At 37.6% G+C, this 17,962-nt stretch overlaps 1 protein-coding gene across 2 annotated transcripts in view; it reads right to left on the bottom strand.

The window, feature by feature from the left end:
* Positions 1-17,962, bottom strand: part of TIAM2 (TIAM Rac1 associated GEF 2) — a 159,076-nt gene that overhangs the window by 7,144 nt on the left and 133,970 nt on the right. For both annotated transcript variants that reach the window (XM_072643752.1, XM_072643753.1), the window contains 6 exons: positions 16,760-16,939; positions 14,359-14,477; positions 11,365-11,473; positions 10,663-10,721; positions 5,769-5,874; positions 10-97 (listed from right to left, as the gene is read on the bottom strand). In XM_072643752.1, coding sequence (XP_072499853.1) covers positions 10-97; positions 5,769-5,874; positions 10,663-10,721; positions 11,365-11,473; positions 14,359-14,477; positions 16,760-16,939 — 661 coding nt within the window. The remainder of the gene's footprint in view (positions 1-9; positions 98-5,768; positions 5,875-10,662; positions 10,722-11,364; positions 11,474-14,358; positions 14,478-16,759; positions 16,940-17,962) is intronic.

Genomic DNA, 17,962 nt, shown 5'->3' with positions numbered 1-17,962 from the left:
CAACCATACCTGCAACATAACTGAAAGACAGTTTCTGGCCGCCCTGCTATCTCTGACTTCGTGTGGATCAGCTCCCATATGGAACTGTTTTCTGTCCCTGTAAAAAAAGAAACAGGCAAAACTAAATTAAAACACAATAAATCCACATGATCCACAAGAATGAGTATCCCTGCTAGAAAGACTTGAGAGGAATATCAAGCAATGAGATGATTTTTAGCCAAAATTTCTTGCCTTTGAATCCCATTACCTCCTTCTGAATTTCATTTAAGCTGTACTTGTAACTGTAACAAGGATACCTTTGAAAATATCTTTAAGAAGCTTGAGGTATGTTGTGTAAACATCCTGATTATTTCTTCATTCTTTGACCATTTTCCTTGCCTTAACCTCTTAATTTTTTCACTACTTAACTCTAACTAGGCCCTTACATTCCCCACTCACTTTTCATTTCCTGGCCCATGTTTCTTTTCTGCTAACCTGGGTTTCTAGGCTAACGTCACATGAGAAAGTGACAACACTTCATAATATCCAAGATTCCAAGACAAGGCATGAGCCACACTCTGCAAACAGATTAAGTGGATGTGAGTATGTGATGTATTTCCAAATAGTCTTTTCTATCCTCCTCCCAGACCAGCACACTAAGATATGTCCAGGACTTTGAAAGAAAAGAGACTAAAGAAAAGCCAACCATACTATGAGACTCAAATTCTCATTGTAAACCTTAACCCATTGTTATTCTCCACCATCAGATCAACCTCACTCACCTCCTTCCATCTCCTAAACCATTATCCTATACCTCTTCTCTTTTTCAGTCACAATGTAAGAAAAAAGCTTTCTAACAATCCTTACCTCTACCACTCTCACCTCGCAACACTTTGTAATCTGGTTTCCAACATCATCACTTAATTGAAATTGCCCTTTCCAAATTTACTAAGGATCTTTTGACTGCCAAATCTGATGGTCTTTTCTCAGTCACCCTTCTTAACCTCTGTAGCATCTGACACTATTGACCATTCTTTCCTCCTCAATGCTCTCTTCTCTCCTTAAGAGCATACAAAGAAGGCCTCATTTCTCAAATGTATAGGGAACCGAGTCAAATTTATAAAAATTAGTCATTCCCAAATTGATAAATGATCAAAAGATATAATCAGTTTTTAGATAAAGCTATCGATAGTCATATGAAAAAATATATCCTAATTACAAGTGATTGGAGAAATTCAAATTAAAACAATTCCGAAGTACCACCTCATACCTATTAGATTATCTAACAGGACAGAAAATGACAGATGTTGGAGGGGATGTGAGGAAAATGAGACATTAATACACTGTTGGGGGAGTTGTGAACTAATTCAATCATTCTGTAGAGCAATTTGAAACTATGCCCAAGGGGCTATAAAATCATGCATACCCTTTGACCTAGCAATACCACTACTAGATCTGTATCCCAAAAGAGATAAAAAAACAAAAAGGACAAGCACTTATATGTACAAAAGTACTTACAGCAGTTCTTTTCTGGGAGTAAAGAATTAGAAATTGAGGGCATGCCCATCAGTTGAGGAATGGCTGAACAAGTTGTGGTATGTGATTATGATGCAATACTATTGTGCTATAAGAAATGATGAGCAGGATGTTCTCAGAAAAACCTGGAAATATATGCAATGGGGATAAGCTAGATACATTCCCAATAAGATCAGGGGTGAAACAAGGATGTCCATTATCACCACTATTATTCAATATGGTACTAGAAATGTTAGCTGTAGCAATTAGACAAGATAAAGATATTGAAGGAATAAGAATAGCCAAAGAAGAAACTAAGTTATCACTCTTTGCAGATGATATGATGATCTACTTAGAGAATCCCAGAGATTCAAGTAAAAAATTACTTGAATTAATAAACAACTTTGGCAAAGTTGCAGGTTATAAAATAAACCCACACAAATCTTCTGCGTTCCTATATATTAGCAACAAAGTCCAACAGCAAGAGATAGAAAGAGAAATCCCATTTAAAGCTAGGGTAGACAGTATAAAATACTTAGGAGTCTACCTGCCAAAACAAACCCAGGGATTATATGAACACAATTACAAGACACTTTTTGCACAAATAAAGTCAGATGTAAGTAAGTGGAAAAACATTAGTTGCTCATGGGTAGGCCGTGCTAATATGATAAAAATGACAATTCTACCTAAATTAATATACTTATTTAGTGCCACACCAATTAAACTATCAGACAATTACTTTCTAGAGCTGGATAAAATAATATCAAAATTCATTTGGAAAAACAAAAGGTCCAGAATATCAAAGGGACTAATGAAAAGAAATGCTTGGGAAGGTGGCCTAGCACTACCAGACCTCAAACTGTACTATAAAGCAGCAATTATCAAAACCACTTGGTATTGGCTAAGAAACAGAGAGGTAGACAAGTGGAATATACTTGGCACTCAAGATGCAGTAGGCAAGGAATATAGCAACCCTCTGTTTGATAAACCCAAGGACCCCAGCTTCTGGGATAAGAACTCACTGTTTGACAAAAATTGCTGGGAAAACTGGATAACAGTGTGGCGGAAATTAGGCATAGACCCATACCTGACACCGTACACAAGAATAAAGTCCAAATGGGTACATGATTTAGGTATAAAGATTGATACCATGAATAAACTGGAGAAGCAAGGAATAGTGTATTTATCAGATCTATGGAGAAGGGAAGAATTCTTTACTAAAGGAGAGATAGAAAGCATTATGAAATGCAAAATGGATAACTTTGATTACATTAAACTGAGAAGTTTTTGCACAACCTAACCCAATGCAACCAAAATCCGGAGGGATGTAGTAAATTGGTAAAGAATTTTTACAGCTAAGCTCAGGGATAAAGGCCTCATTTCTAGAATATATAGAGAACTGACCCAAATGTATAATCATACAAGTCATTCCCCAATTGATAAATGGTCAAAGGATATGAACAGGCAATTTTCAGAGGAAGAAATTAAAGCTATCTATAATCATATGAAAAAATTCTCTAAATCACTATTGATTAGAGAGATGCAAATCAAAACAACTCTGAGGTACCACATCACACCTATAAGATTGGCAAACATGACAGAACAAGAAAATGATAAATGCTGGAGAGGATGTGGGAGAGTTGGAACACTAATTCATTGTTGGTGGAGCTGCGAGCGCATCCAATCATTCTGGAGAGCAATTTGGAACTATGCCCAAAGGGCTACAAAAATGTGCATACCCTTTGACCCAGCAATATCGCTACTAGGACTATATCCCCAAGAGATCATAAAAATGGGAAAGGGTCCCACATGTACAAAAATATTTATAGCAGCACTCTATGTAGTTGCCAAAAACTGGAAGTCAAGGGGATGTCCATCAATTGGGGAATGGCTGAAAAAATTATGGTATATGAATGTAATGGAGTACTATTGTGCCATAAGAAATGATGAACAAGAAGACTTCAGAGAGGCCTGGAAGGACTTATATGACCTGATGCTGAGTGAAAGGAGCAGAACCAGGAGAACTTTGTGCACAGCAATGACCACAGTGTGTGAGAGTTTTTTCTGGTAGACTTGGAATTTTGTAATAATGCAAAAACTTCTTATAAAAAAAAAAAAAAATCCCAAAGGTGGTTCTCAAGGCAAAATGCCTTCCACACTCAGAGAAAGAAATATGGAAGTCACTCACAAAATGTAGCAGATCATGTTTGTGTATGTGTATGTGTTTGTGTATCATGTTCTGATTTGTTATACGATTTCTTTCATCTATTTTAGTCTGACTACATAGCATGACTATAGTGAAAATATACTCAATAGGAAAGTATATGTAGAATCTATACAGAATTGTATGCAGTCGTGGGGAGGGAGGGGGGTAGTGGAGGGTAGGTGGGGGGGATAAAATCTCAATTGTATGGCAGTGATTGTTAAACATTAAAAAATAAAAAAAAATAAAAAAAATAAAAAGAAAAACCTGGAAAGATTTGCATGGGATGATGCAAAGTGAAATGTACTGTATACAAAGTAACAGCAAAATTATAAAATGATCAGCTATGAATGACTTAGCTATTCTCACAATACAACAATCCAAGATAACTCTGACAGACTTATGATGAAAAGTACTATCCCTCCCCAGAGAAAGAACTGATGGTGTTTGAATACTTTTTTTAGCTTTATTTTTCTTGAGATTTTTTTTGTCTATGTTTTCTTTCACAACATGGCTCTTACAGATAAATTAAAAAAAAACATACAAAGAATGAAGTTTTGATGTACATGACAGTTTGATGAGACCACACAAGAAAAAATCTCATGGAAATAGATCAGATAACCAAGGTGGCAATGCAGGAAGATCTCTTCTATACATCCCCTGTCTAAGAAAGTGTTAGCTACACACACAATACGTAATCATTATGCCATAATGCTAAATTTATTTTTAGAATTATTCAGAATTCACAAGACTACACAAATATGAAAGAAATTTATATACTTAAACTTTTAAATGCTGATTTTTAAAAAACAAGTTTGTAGCATTTATACTTCTGAAGTTACTAAAAAGCTTAAAACTGCACAAAGACTTTAAGGACACCTTGTATGAATTCTGGCTTTTAAAGCGCTTCACAGCTAGGCTCCAACTTGTCTTTTCAGCTTCACTTTATAGTACTCCCCTTGAAATACTCTCTGGTCCTACAAAACTGGCCTCCCCCATCCTCACACACAGTATTACAATCCCCATGCCTGGAATGCACTCCCTCCATCTCACAGCATACCTCATTGCCTTCAAAATGCAGTTCATTACTACTTCCTTCATTAACCCTTTTCTGATACCCCAGATACTAGAGGTTTCCCTCCACCAAAGGTACTTTATATCTTGAATATATGGACATACACATACATGCACACGCTATTTCACTTGAGTAAATGTAAGCTTCTTGAGGACCAAGACCCCTTGCTTCATTGTTGTCCTTAAATCCCCATATGCCTGATACAGTGCCTGGAACATGGTAGGTGCATAAAAAATGCTTGTTGACTGAAAATAATAACAGCTCTATGTAAGTATTATTATCCCATTTTACAAATGAAGAAAGATATTCAAAGAGATCTAAATAACTTGCCTGCAGTAATACAAGAAATATTCGATCTGAGATTTCAATTGAGATCTTCTGGAACCAAATCCAGCATACTTCTTACAAAGCTATAATCCACCATTGGGATATCAACCCTTTAGAAAGGAGTTGTATTTTCCAGACTAGAAATTATTGGGGTTTGGAGGAGTTGCAGAGAGAGGGAACTGTAGAGAGAAAAATCTAGCAAAACTGTTCTGACTTAAAGATTTTCTCAATTTTAAAAACTGAGTTTAAAAATGACTTAAAAATAAATTTCTACACTGCATTTCAAGTTGTGCAGCAAAGAATCAAAGGCTGCCATAAAAAATAATTAGCTCTAGTAGCAAAAATGAGGAAAGTGAAAGATGCTTACAAAGTAGAACTATCTTTGACATCTGACTTTGCCAATATTAAGAAGAAAAAAAACAGCATCAAATTTATAACTGACTCTATGGTGGACATTTTCCTGGCCTGGGAATCAGAAACTTCATCTCAGTCCTACCATTAGCTAGCCGACTTTTCCTTCTGCCCTCTAGGCCACAGCTTTCTTTTCTGTAAAAAGATGGTTTAGTTTAACTGGAATCTACGATCCTTTTTAGTTCAAAAATTCTTTTGTTCAAATAGGCTTTCTTTGTCTTTTCCCTGCTACTGCATGATGTGGGGATTGTTTTTTACCTGCTGCGTTTCCCAGTCTGACTTGAAGAGCGGATAAAGGAATTAGCCACCGGAATTTGAACGGGTCCAGGTCACCGTGAACATGTGAAGGCCGAGAGCTGGAGGGCTGCAGATGGAGAGACCAGGAAGAGGAAATGAACGTTCTTGTCCGGGAAGAGCTGCCTCTATCTCCTATCTGCAGTGCACTTTGCTGTGCTTCTGTTTCATCACTCAACACATGGGGATGGCGAGGACATACATAGTGCCTACTGTGTGCTCCACATTATGTACCTTACAAATATCTCGTTTGGTCCTCACAACAACTCTGGCAGTAAGCAGTGTTATTATTTCCATTTTACCTTTGAGGAAACAAGCAAACAGATTAAGTGACTTGCTCAGGGTCACAAAGTTAGCAAGCCTCTGAGGCCAGATATCAAACTCTTGGTGTTTCTTACTCCAGACCCAGGGCTCCACTCACTGCACCTCACTGCCTATGATACTGACTAAACTTCTACTGTGCTCAGGTGGTATGGAATTAAAAGATGAACAGAACATGGTCCCTACCCTAAAGGAGCTTACACATACGCACACACGCACGCATGCATGGACATGCACATACATGCTCTGGACTGAGCCTGAGTTCATGTACGGGCGTAGCAAGAGATAAACCTAGAAAAGCAGACTGTAGTTAACTTTTGGAAAGCCTTGAATGCCATATTAAAGAGCTTGGACTTTATCCTAAAAACCCAGAATCATTTAAGATTTGTGGAAAAGGAAAAGAAGACAAATTGCCAAAACTAATACTTCCCTTAGTGGTTCAGTTTTCCACAAGTAAATAACTTATCTTTCATTTTCCTTTTAAAAGAAAAATATTAAACAGTTCTTCAACATCAAAACATTTAAACCTTAAGCAAAAGTAAAAGTTAGAAAGGCATGTTCTCTTTTTTTCCCATTGTTTCCATTAAAATTCTAGATCTTTTATTTCTCCAAATGAATTTTTTTTTGTATTTTGATTGCTATAGCACCAAATCTGTATCATTATTTTTATTATATCGTGTTGGCTCAGTGATGAGCTCTGAATATCTTTCCATTTATTTAGATTCTTAAATATTTTTAAAGGATGTTTTAGAATCATGTGTGTAGATAAATATTCAGTTAAATATATTTTGTTATATTAATAAAATCAAGCCAATATGTATGTGCTATATATTATAAATATTATATGTTAATGTTTCATATATGACTACATTTATATATGTATATGTTTTCAGTATGCATTGGTAAGTTGACTTCATGATTTTTACATGCATTTTGAAGTTATTTTGACTGGAACTTCCCTTTCTATTGTCTCCTGCTAGAATTTATTAACTGCTATATAGAAATATTGATTTTTGTGCTAGGTAACAAGATGTAAATGAAAAAGTTAATTTTTTAAAGGAAAACCTTCTATATTTAAATATATTTATTGAAATCCTATATTTAAATAAAATGGGAACAGGAATTACGTGTCCTGTCCACATTTTTAACTGATTTGTCTGAGATACCTACTAGTTTTGCCAATGAACATTATTCATTTTCTATTTTCATTCTTCCACCCCTTCCCTTTCACTTAGTCTCCAGCCCTTTGCAGTCTGGCTCCATCTTCATCACTCAACTGAATTTCTCCCTCCAAAGTTACCAACCATCTCTTAACAGCCACATCCGACGGTCTCTTCTCAGTCTGCATCCTTCTTGACTTCTCTGTTGCATTTAACACTATTGGTCCCCTTTCTGCCCTTCCCTCTCCTCTTCAATATTCTAGGTTTTCCTTACTCTGACCTCTCCTTATTCTCCTGGCTCATGACTCCTCAGTCTCCTTTGCTAGCTGTTTGCAAACTCATCATCCATATCCTTCCTTTATGACTAGGAGTATTTTCCAAAGCTCTGTCTTCAGTCTTCTCTGATCTCTGTATGGGATGGCTCAGGAGGAGAAGGTGAGGCTGGTGACACTGCACAGCCCTCCCCCATTCAAAACAAAGTCCACTGCAAGTCATGTCATCTTCTCTCTGATGTCATGGTCTTCTTCGAAAATGAAGGATGAACACAACACAACAATCTCTGTACACTTTCTCTTAATGATCTAATCCACTGCCCCACCCATTTCAAGAGTTTAACTACTGTCTCTATGCACAGGATTCCAAGGTCAATGTATCCAGCTTCAGCCTCGCTTCTGAGCTTTTGTTCCACATCACCAACTGCCTGCTGGACACTTCAAACGGGATGTCCTGGCTGTATCTCAAACTCAACCTGATCAAAACTGAACTTATGATATCAGTTCCCGGTTCCCCACCCCATTCTCCTCCCAATTGTGTCAACAGCACCTGCATTTTTCTGCTCTCTTGGTTCCTGACTTCAGTGTCATCCTATTCCTCACCTCCCATTTGTAATCATTTGCCCAATCCACAGCACCTCTCACATCCACTCCTCTATTCAAACAGACACCGCCTTAGTTCAGGCCTCCATCATCTCTCCTCTAGACTAATGCAGTGGCCTCCTAATTAGTCCCCCTACATCAAGTCTCTCCCTACTCTAGTCCATCTCCCACACACCTACCAAAATTTTTTTCCTTAAGCACAGATTTGACCACGCCATTCCTCTATTCAAGGCATGCTAGGGCTTTCTGATGCATCTTGGATAAAATACAAACTTTTAAAGCCCTTCACAACCTGGATCCCACAGATCTTTTCAGCCTTGTGCATTACTCTTTCCTAGACTTTATGGTCTACCTAAACTGGCCTTTTCTGTCTTCTTCAATATAGCACTTCCTCCCCAATCTCCATGCTTTTGGTCATCAGCCATGTCTACATGAACTCCCTCCTCACCTCTACCTCAAAGAATGCTTCTTACATCAAGCTCCAGCCCCACCTTCTACAGGAAACCTTTCCTTATCTCCATAACTACTAGTATACTTAATCCATAACTACCTTGTATTTATTTTTACTCATTCTGCATTTATGTGTTATTTGGTGTATATTTATATATGAACATGTTGTCTCCTCCAGGAGAATGAATATAAATTCTTTAAGAGTATGGTCTATTTAATTCTGTGTATATTACAAACTCCCAGATATACCTAGAAAATAAAAAACCACTAATGCTTGTTAACTGTCTCAAATGTCAAAATGGGCAAAGTAGCCACCACTTCAAATGAGGATAATATTATTTGACCTGCTACTATCTAACCATTTTTAATATAAGAAGTAAACTTAGAAGAGCTTACCATTAGAGGATTAGCCATTTTGAGTTTTAAGTAGTCTATAATAATAATATTTGTGTCTGCTTTTGCTACATGTTATACACTACCCAGAATGAAAGAAACATGTCATCATACTTTTTCTCAACGATGCTGTTACTTAGCAGACATCTAGGCCCTTCCTTGGCACTGTAGCAGACACTTAAAGCATAAGAGGGATACACAGGAAGAGGAAGAAGCCTATTTATACTTCTTTTAGTCTGTTATAGTCTGGCATAACTCTTCTCTTCTGTGACCCTGTCAGAATTCAAGTAAGCCCCAGTATGAACAACAGTGAAAATAAGGTTTCCAGAGTCCAAAGGTAATGTCAGCAGGACAAAAGACCTGCCAAATGTATGAATTATCTCAGCTGATACTTCTGGTCTAAAAGCTAATTGGATGTTAGTTTGATTAAGGAGACTGGCCTGTAATGAACTATTAATAAGAAAAACTTATGATTTCACAGATATGGTTAAAATTAACAAGCATTATATTTTATGTGAATAAGTCCTGGTTGGCCAATATTTTGTTGTGATGGAGGTATATTCCATGTTGGTGGGTATCAGTCAGTAGAATATGCGTATGTGTATGTGTGTGTGTGTGTGTGCGTGTGCACACGCATGCACACATATTCATACAACTGAACCACTGTTTCAAATGAAGCCCTTAAGATTTCTAACTTTTTCTACATATTTCCCATATGTATGGTATTGTATGTGGAGGGAGCACTGAACACTAATGAAATCCTACACTGAATCTCCCTACAACCCTACAAGCAGGTAACACAATTGCTTTTATATATGAGAGAATTAGAACTTTAACCTGGGTTTTCTGATGTCCACTCCAAATGATATACACTTGTTCTCTTCCTGCTTAGTCAGAGGGTCCCTGGAGGATTTTTGTGCTCTGTTACAGAGCTGTAAGTTGTGACTATATGTTAACATGTGTCAACATATGTCCTGTACTCTGTTAAATGCACAGTGCCTGGCACATCAGTATTTCATAAATGCTGGTCAATTGACTGATTCATTACATGTCTTATACACTTAAATTTTCTAAAGCCCTGGAATCCCTAGTGGCCAGCTGGGTATAGGCAATAGGAAATTCCTGATGGGAAAAAAAATCATATTTTCAGTAACTCTGTAACTTTGTGGTTAAAATCAGACAACACACTGAAGCAAAAGAGAGCTGCCCACATTTCATTTTGTATTTACTTTATCTCCATTCTGTTTCCTGCTGGGGTTTGCTTGTCAGTTACACACAAGCACCAATCTTTTTTTCTTTTGTTAATGCCATGGAAGAGCCCCTGCCTAGCAACCATAGTTATTCTGTCTCTCTGCCTTTTCCCACCATTACACTGCATTTATTCTCCTCACTGTTCTTTCTAATGCTAGGAATGACCTAAGGAACAAGGCCCCTGCCAGTGAGATAACAATTACCCCACAGGTCCTTCTCCACAGCTGCTAAAATGGATGTTTTACCTGTGGAGTAGGCACCAGACTTCTATAGCCTCATGCACGCAATTTGCTTTGCTATGTCAGGAATAAGTAAAACCAGCTAATGCATGTTTTTAACTTTAATACAAGAATGAAGGTCAGGTACATAAAAAAGGGTAATTTTAATGATTATTATTTCCAGTCTTACCAATTTCTTCTTCAGTTTGCAATTTTCTTTATAAACCAGTATGACAGCTCTCTTAAAAACTATAAAAAAGGGGAAAAGAAAAGGAATTAACCAAAGTGAAACAAAGCCCTTCAAAATAAATGTTATTTTATAAGACGTTAAACTATGCCAGGATGTGAAGCAAAAGATAGCGCTTCCTTCTGTTCATATTTGAATTATGCAGAAGAACCTGCTTATTTAAAAGCTATTCTCTCAGATGGAACATGGCATTTACTTTGGCGAAGGGGGGAGGAGGAGACAAGCACTCAGTATTCACTGCAGTAACTAAACACTGTCTACACTTGCTCTCTTGTCCTGGGGAGAACTTTGCTAAGACTAAAATGGCAGGCTAATAAGAGAGCAGGTTTCTAAACAGCTTCAGGAGAGCTGTTCTTATCACTTTTAGTGAGAGCTACCAAGCTCAACAGCTTGGGGTGAAAGTGGGGTAGGGAGGGAAAGATGAGGACAAGATAATGAGTATGTAGATAAGACTCTGACACATTCTTTAAAATAGCAGAGACCAGCATTACATCACTTAATAACTCAACCATGACAAGGAGCTCTATTCTAACTCCCACATCAAAATCAGGCGGTTGGCTAATCTAGTGGTTTGCTAGAAATGGACTCTCCGTTCATCATCAGCGCTTTCTACTCCAGAGTCTGAGTCTTTAATTAAATACTAACCAAATACTGTAAGCTCAAGATCCTTCCTTGCTTTTCCTAGAGACAGAAAGGGATTCAACCAGGAAACTGTAGAGTGGAGCAGGAGCTCTCCCATGGAAAGTTCTGTAACCTATATTGTCATAAAAAAGAACATACATGATTACCACTCAGCTTCATTCCGTCTTCCTTTGCATGACCAGTTGCACTTACATGCACACTATGATGCCCTGTGTAATAAAGACTTAAGACTTAAGATGGGTGGTATGAATATGAAGTTATTTTAGAAAATATATGGTGAGTGACAGAAGACAGACACAGGCCTGGGATTTCATTGCTACAGGAACTCCCAGATGAGGAAACTCCCTCTACCAATGCAGGTCAACACCTCCTCTGCCACATAAAGTATTAGAGAATATTGAGCTGATATGCGGAATAATCTATGAAAATATTTCCTTTTATTATGATATACCATATTTGTAATCTATTATGATATGTCATATTTATTATCTATAAACCTAGAAGTTAAGTCTTATGATGCATGTATATCATCATTAATAAGACTGCAGTGTCCACGCTGATCCTTTAACACATGCTCCAGGATCAAATGCATTTATCTTCTCTAATTCATAAACCTCTGCAGGCCCATTAACAAAAATTATGAGGTCAAGAGTGGACAGAATGAGAACATTAGTGTTTTTAAAACTCCTGCTGGCTTCCAAATAGTCTCTTTTCTCCTTAGGCCATTTTGTTCCTTGTCAGAAGGTTAAAAGCAGGGTTATATAAAAAGAAAAGAGCACAGAAATGACATCCACAATCTCAGAATGGAAGGAACCCAAGAATTCCTCTAGTCCAGCTTCCTGCCCAGTGCATCAATTCCCCCAGGGAGGAGAATTCACTACCTACTAAAGCAGCTTCTTTCACTCTTATTCCTACTCTCATTGTTGGACTATTTATTCTCCCTTATCTCAAGCTAAAATCCACTTAAACTTCCAGCCTTTGCACTCACTTCTCCTTCACTTTTAGAATGGGTAGGCATCATTTCAAAACTTAAATTAAGGATCACTGTCATAATTAGTTATACTAACCTTAAAAATAAGCAGGTACCCCTCCCTTTCCAACTGCCCTGCTTAAAAAATTAAGCCAATGAGATGGACATCAAGGAAATATTTAAGTGATAAGCTGGTAAAAATTTATGTTTCTTTACAATCACTTCCCCAATTCCTTCTGTAAGCTTACCCTAATCTTTCTATTCTTCCCAGACTGGTCTACTCAAACTGCACCTTTCATGATTTCCTGTTTTTTCTTAAACCATCCTCATCTTTGTTCTCTAATTCTAGGCCATCTTAAGCCCTAACCCCTAGTTCCATGAAGTTTTGTCGTACTACACCAGCAGTCCACACTGATCCCTCTGCACTCTGAATTCCAGTAGCAATGGGCCCATCTCTCATTGTGCATTTGTCTATTACTACTTTGGACTGTTATTCTATGAAGATATTATGTCTTAGCTCTCAAATTATGTTGTAAATTCACTGTGGCAAAGGACTGTCTTTTCTACTTCTTTGTATCCTCCACAGCACCTTGCACACAAAAGAAACTCACTAAGTGTTTCTATCTGATTGTTAAACAATGCAATATTCAGTCACATCTCTCCTTGCTCAAAAATCTTCAATGGCTCCCTTGTTGACTCTCAAATCCCTTTGCCTAGAGTTCAAGGCCCTCTGTCATCTTGGGCTATTCTGTCTTTTTGGCTTTATCTCATACTATTCCTACCCCACTTTTGGTGATCAAACTGAACTCTGTTGTTGTCATTTTCAGTTGTGTCCAACTCTTCATGACCCCATTTTGAGATTTTCTTGGCAAAGACACTGAATGGTTCCATCTGCTCCAGTTCATTTTTTAGGTGAGGAAACTGAGGTAAACAGGGTTAAATGACTTGTCCAAGTTCACACAACTAGTAAATGTTTGAAACCAGACTTGAACTCAGGATGATGAAACTTCCTGACTCCAGATCCGGCACTCTATCCACTGTGCCACCTTGCTTTCCCCAAGCTTGTCCCCTAAATTTTCCCCATCTACTCACATGCCTAAAGCTTTGTTCACACCCTCCCTTACACCTTACTTTTATCTATTGAACTTCTTCCTATCTTTTAAAGTCTTAACTCAAATGTTAAATCCATCCTTGAAATCTTCCCAGGTTTCCCCAGTCCATAATCAACTATTCCCACTGTACCTCACCATAACACTTAAATGCACACCTCTCTAATGTAATTTAATTTTTATTGCAGCATTTCTGTATGTCATGGGAGGCAATGTAGTGCAAAAGATAGAAAACTGTCCTGAACAACAGAAAGACATGTCTTCATCCCACCTCTGATCCTTATGGGCTACGGGACCCTGGGCAGGGGAGTTCATTTCTCAGTTCTAAGACTAGCAACTGTAGAGAAGATGCCGCCCCACCTGGATCCAGGGAGTTTTCTCATTGATAAATCCCTATATCCCTGGCATCATAGGTTCAGGTCCTTCTGCTCTATGTGTCATCTCCTCCTACTGACCTTATTCCAAGAACCCTGAGGGTGGGTAACTAAGTGTTGTATCACAGTACTCTGCCCCAGCACAAACCTAATAAATGTCCACTAAACTGCATGTTTATTAAGAAACTGCTACATTACATTCAGATTTAAATTATGTTATTTCTCATATGCACTTCATGATATGCAAAGATAAGTAAGAAGGTAACATTATTGAAATAAAATTTTAAATCTTGGAATATGCAAAGTCTAAAATGTATTTGAAACAGAAGCTTCATTTCTTTCCTCTTAAGTAAACTAGTAATAGACTATTACAATGGCAATCTAACCTTTTCTGGGAGGCCAATCATAAATCAGTTTACAAAGACTTCCCTAATTCAGTCTGAGATGAGATTACCTGTCAGGCCCCTGCCAACCCAAGGAGTCAATGATTCTGGATTGCCCCTCATGCATAAATACAATACATGAGAGAACTCTGAAGCCTTACCTCCTTCTCTGTCCCACTCTGCTCTGCTACGAGCTGGTCAAACACAGTGCCATAATCTTCATATATTTTCTGCATTTCGTTGATGTGACTTGCTACCTTTTCCATTGCCTTCAGTGCTTCTGCAGTATTAAAAACAAATGCCATTTATCTTTTGCGTATCACTAACGAATTACATTACTGTGTGTTTTTAAAGCTATCCACAGTTATAATGTGAAGTCTCTAAAAGTAGCCAGGAATAAAGACTGACGACAGTCCAAACACAGCAGCATTAGTCAGTCTTACCTCTTGAAGGGCTCTGCAGTTTCTCGAATCACACATTTTCATCTTAAGCAACTTAAGTACAAGATACTTCTTGTACGTGAAAATGTATTATAAACATATCTCATAACCGATCCAACTCAGGGATCAGCCATGACACTTGCGATCCACAGTGACACAGCTTTACAGACCACCATTCAGGAAAATGGGGGAACTGGGCTTCCTTTACTATGCACACCTGGAATGGGGCAGGGGTTTCTTTTTCTTTTGTTCCCTTAAAATATGGGGAATGGAGAGGGAGAGAAAATAAATGCTAGCTAATTGAAAAATAAAATTGAAAAATAAAAACTACTCTTTAATCTTAAAGGTAATTTTCTGCCTCAACATTTGCTAATTTCAGTAGATATAAGTAAGCAGCATGGATTAGTGGAAAGAGCACCAAACTAGGAATCAGGAGCTCCAAGATCTAGTCCTTCCCCAGCCACTAAATTACTCTGTGACCCTTGGCAATGGGCTTGTAAAATGAAAGAGTTCACTGAATAATAACAAGTATTTGTATGGAGCGTTAAGGTTTATATACCCAGAGCATGCTACACTTCCCACCTTCCCATCAGTGTCCTAAAAGGCATTCTCAATTAGCTGGCGGAAATGCATTCTGGGCAAAAGGAGAACTTCTTATGGACAAGGGAAAAAAACTACAAGTAGAAGAAAGGATTTCCAGAAGGGGTATGTGACTCACCTTTCTGCCATCCATGCTCTCTAAAACTGAGTCCACTTTCCCCTGCAATATGTATGTATTACAGACCTTTGGGGGTATGTCTTGTATAAGTATTCTTAATGTACTATCTTAAGAAATGTGCCTTTCTAAAAGCCAGCTGGCTGGCTAAATAATTATCAACTGATAACCGTGTAAAGACATGCATAAGTGAGGGATAAAGTTTCTGTCTTCAAACAATCATCCCTGACCCCTCGGGGTTACCCCTTGACCCCCAAGGGGAAGATATAGCCAAACTCTGAGGACTAAACTCATCAGTGGGTGTAAGAGTTGGGAAAAGTGAGCATCCACAGAGCTTACATGGGCTCCATTGCTAGGAGGCACTCTGGGGACTGATGGGAAAATAGTAACATCAAAAAAGGTGTAATGACTTCCCTCAAGTCACAAACCAAATAAGACAGTAGGTACAACTTCAAAGTCTCTGTTCTTCACATGAAGTAGTCCTATTTGTTTAGTTTTTATATATATATATATATCTGGTGTTAAGGGAGTTAAGGGAGAAGATTTTAACTATCCCCACTGAGAAGTCAAAATTCCTCTAGATATTTCTTAGACATTGTGGCTAGCACTGGAATATGTCTTTTCATCTAGCAATTAGCTTGGATGACAAAAAAAAGGTGTAATTTCAAAAGAAACCTGGATCAATATATTTCTCCCCCAAAGGTACCCATGGTTTTTGCTGCTTTGAACACTAATGCATGAATGACTTTTTAAGTAAATTAAATTTACTTAAATTCAGCCACCTTTTCAAAAATCTTGCCCTGTTATTCCTGAATATTCCTGAATGCTTAATAATAAATTGTTTCTTCAGTGATTTTCTTTATGTCCCCTAGCTGAAAGCATGGCTTGGTGAAGAGCTGGCTAGATGTCTCTTCTGCTTATTAACAGGGCACTCTCCTTTATATCAAAGGCAGCTGCTTACATACTATTTGCAGCCAATGGCATCTCTTTATAAGCTTTAGATCTCTGAAGTCATACAAAGAGATAAGAACCAAGAAGAGCATGCAAAAACCATAAGCATTTGGTCCTTGCAAAATATCTGTTTTAAACTGAGTTTTGTCAGCAGACCTCCACAAGATGGAGCCTCCCCCAGCATTTTGGATCAGCTGAACGTAGAAACAACACAGAGAGGAAATCCCATCCATTCAGTAGGCTGCATATGTTTCTATCATCACGGGTTCAAAAAATTATTTCCAGAACATTACCAACATTTCTAAAATTGTAACAGTACCTAAAACTAAACAGACTCACAAATAATTTTGGGGGGAGGGAGAATATAGGCACAAGGAAAGGGGCAGAGAAAAGTCACACAGCTACATGTATTCTCCTTTTGTAAAAGCACATGAATATAAGGAAATGGTCCCATACCAGTCAGGTGATAGTGTTCCTCGCTCTCATTGTCTGTCAAAGACACTAGCTCTTTGAGCAACAGAGGGTACTTCAGGACTCTCTGGACAGGCTTGATGAGGTATGACTCCAATGTGGAGGCATGCTGCTTTGTAGGGTTTCGAGCATCCAAGAATGCCTTGAATGCTTTGTCCGTTTTAGCTGTAAGTTATGAGACAACAGAAGAGACACGTTTGCAACTCCAGGTCATCTTATCAAACTAAGATAACTCTTTATGTCTCTATGCCTTCATCTTAATTGTTTATCCATGTATGTCATATCTCACCCAATTAGACTGCAAACAATTTGAGGGCAGGAATGTTGCCATGTTTATAATAATAAATGTTTCCTGAACTAAACTGATGGATGAATTTAAGTAGTAGCCTGCCAATTCTAGTACTTAGGGCTATTTTTAGTGTTTGGTATACTTTTGTGTTTTGAAATTCATTAACCAGATATTTAATTTATTCTAATATGTCCTCTGATGAAAAAAAATAATCAATGCAATTCTGTATAATAGCATTAAGTCAGCAAAGTCTCAACATCTGAATTATTGCCATAAAAGACATCTTAACAGGGTTGCCACAAAAGTAAAAATTAATGAGTGAAAACCAAATTCAGCTTCTTCAGGTAGTTCAAGCATGGAAAATTTGCCATCTGGATTTTAAATTAATAAAAAGTAAGAAAAAATATTTTCATAGAGAAATTAATAAACAGAAAAAAATTCCTGAGCCACAAAAACTATTTCCTACACAAGTTTATTACCAAGATTCAGGTAGGAAAACAAAGACACACATTCTTTCACATTTTCCCTGTCCTTTGGTGTAAATGGTACCTGAAAAACTTTATTCTCTCCCTATAAAATATTGAGTAAATGAAAATATTTTTGACCTTTGAAAAGGAAAGTCTTCATGAGAACTGGTGTAGAGTGGGCTATGATGGACGCAAGTCTTTTCCAAACAGTTCTGACAAAGAACTTTTCTCTGTGATAGAAAATCAGCTGGTTCTGAGCTTTTTTGCCTTTAAAGAATATCTCTATAAGTTCTGACTTTAAAATGCTTATAAATGAGACTTGGAGTTAACATGACTTCTCATCCTGAACATTTGGGTGGGAATTTAAATTAAAATATGGCTTAGACAATGGGAATATGAAGAAGGAAGAACAATATAAACATTATCGTGGAA

This window comes from Notamacropus eugenii, chromosome 2 (genome assembly GCF_028372415.1).
Source record: "Notamacropus eugenii isolate mMacEug1 chromosome 2, mMacEug1.pri_v2, whole genome shotgun sequence".
NCBI classification, from domain to species: domain Eukaryota; kingdom Metazoa; phylum Chordata; class Mammalia; order Diprotodontia; family Macropodidae; genus Notamacropus; species Notamacropus eugenii.
The sequence above is the reverse complement of the archived record's forward strand: the minus strand, read 5'-3'. Positions and strand labels throughout refer to the sequence as shown.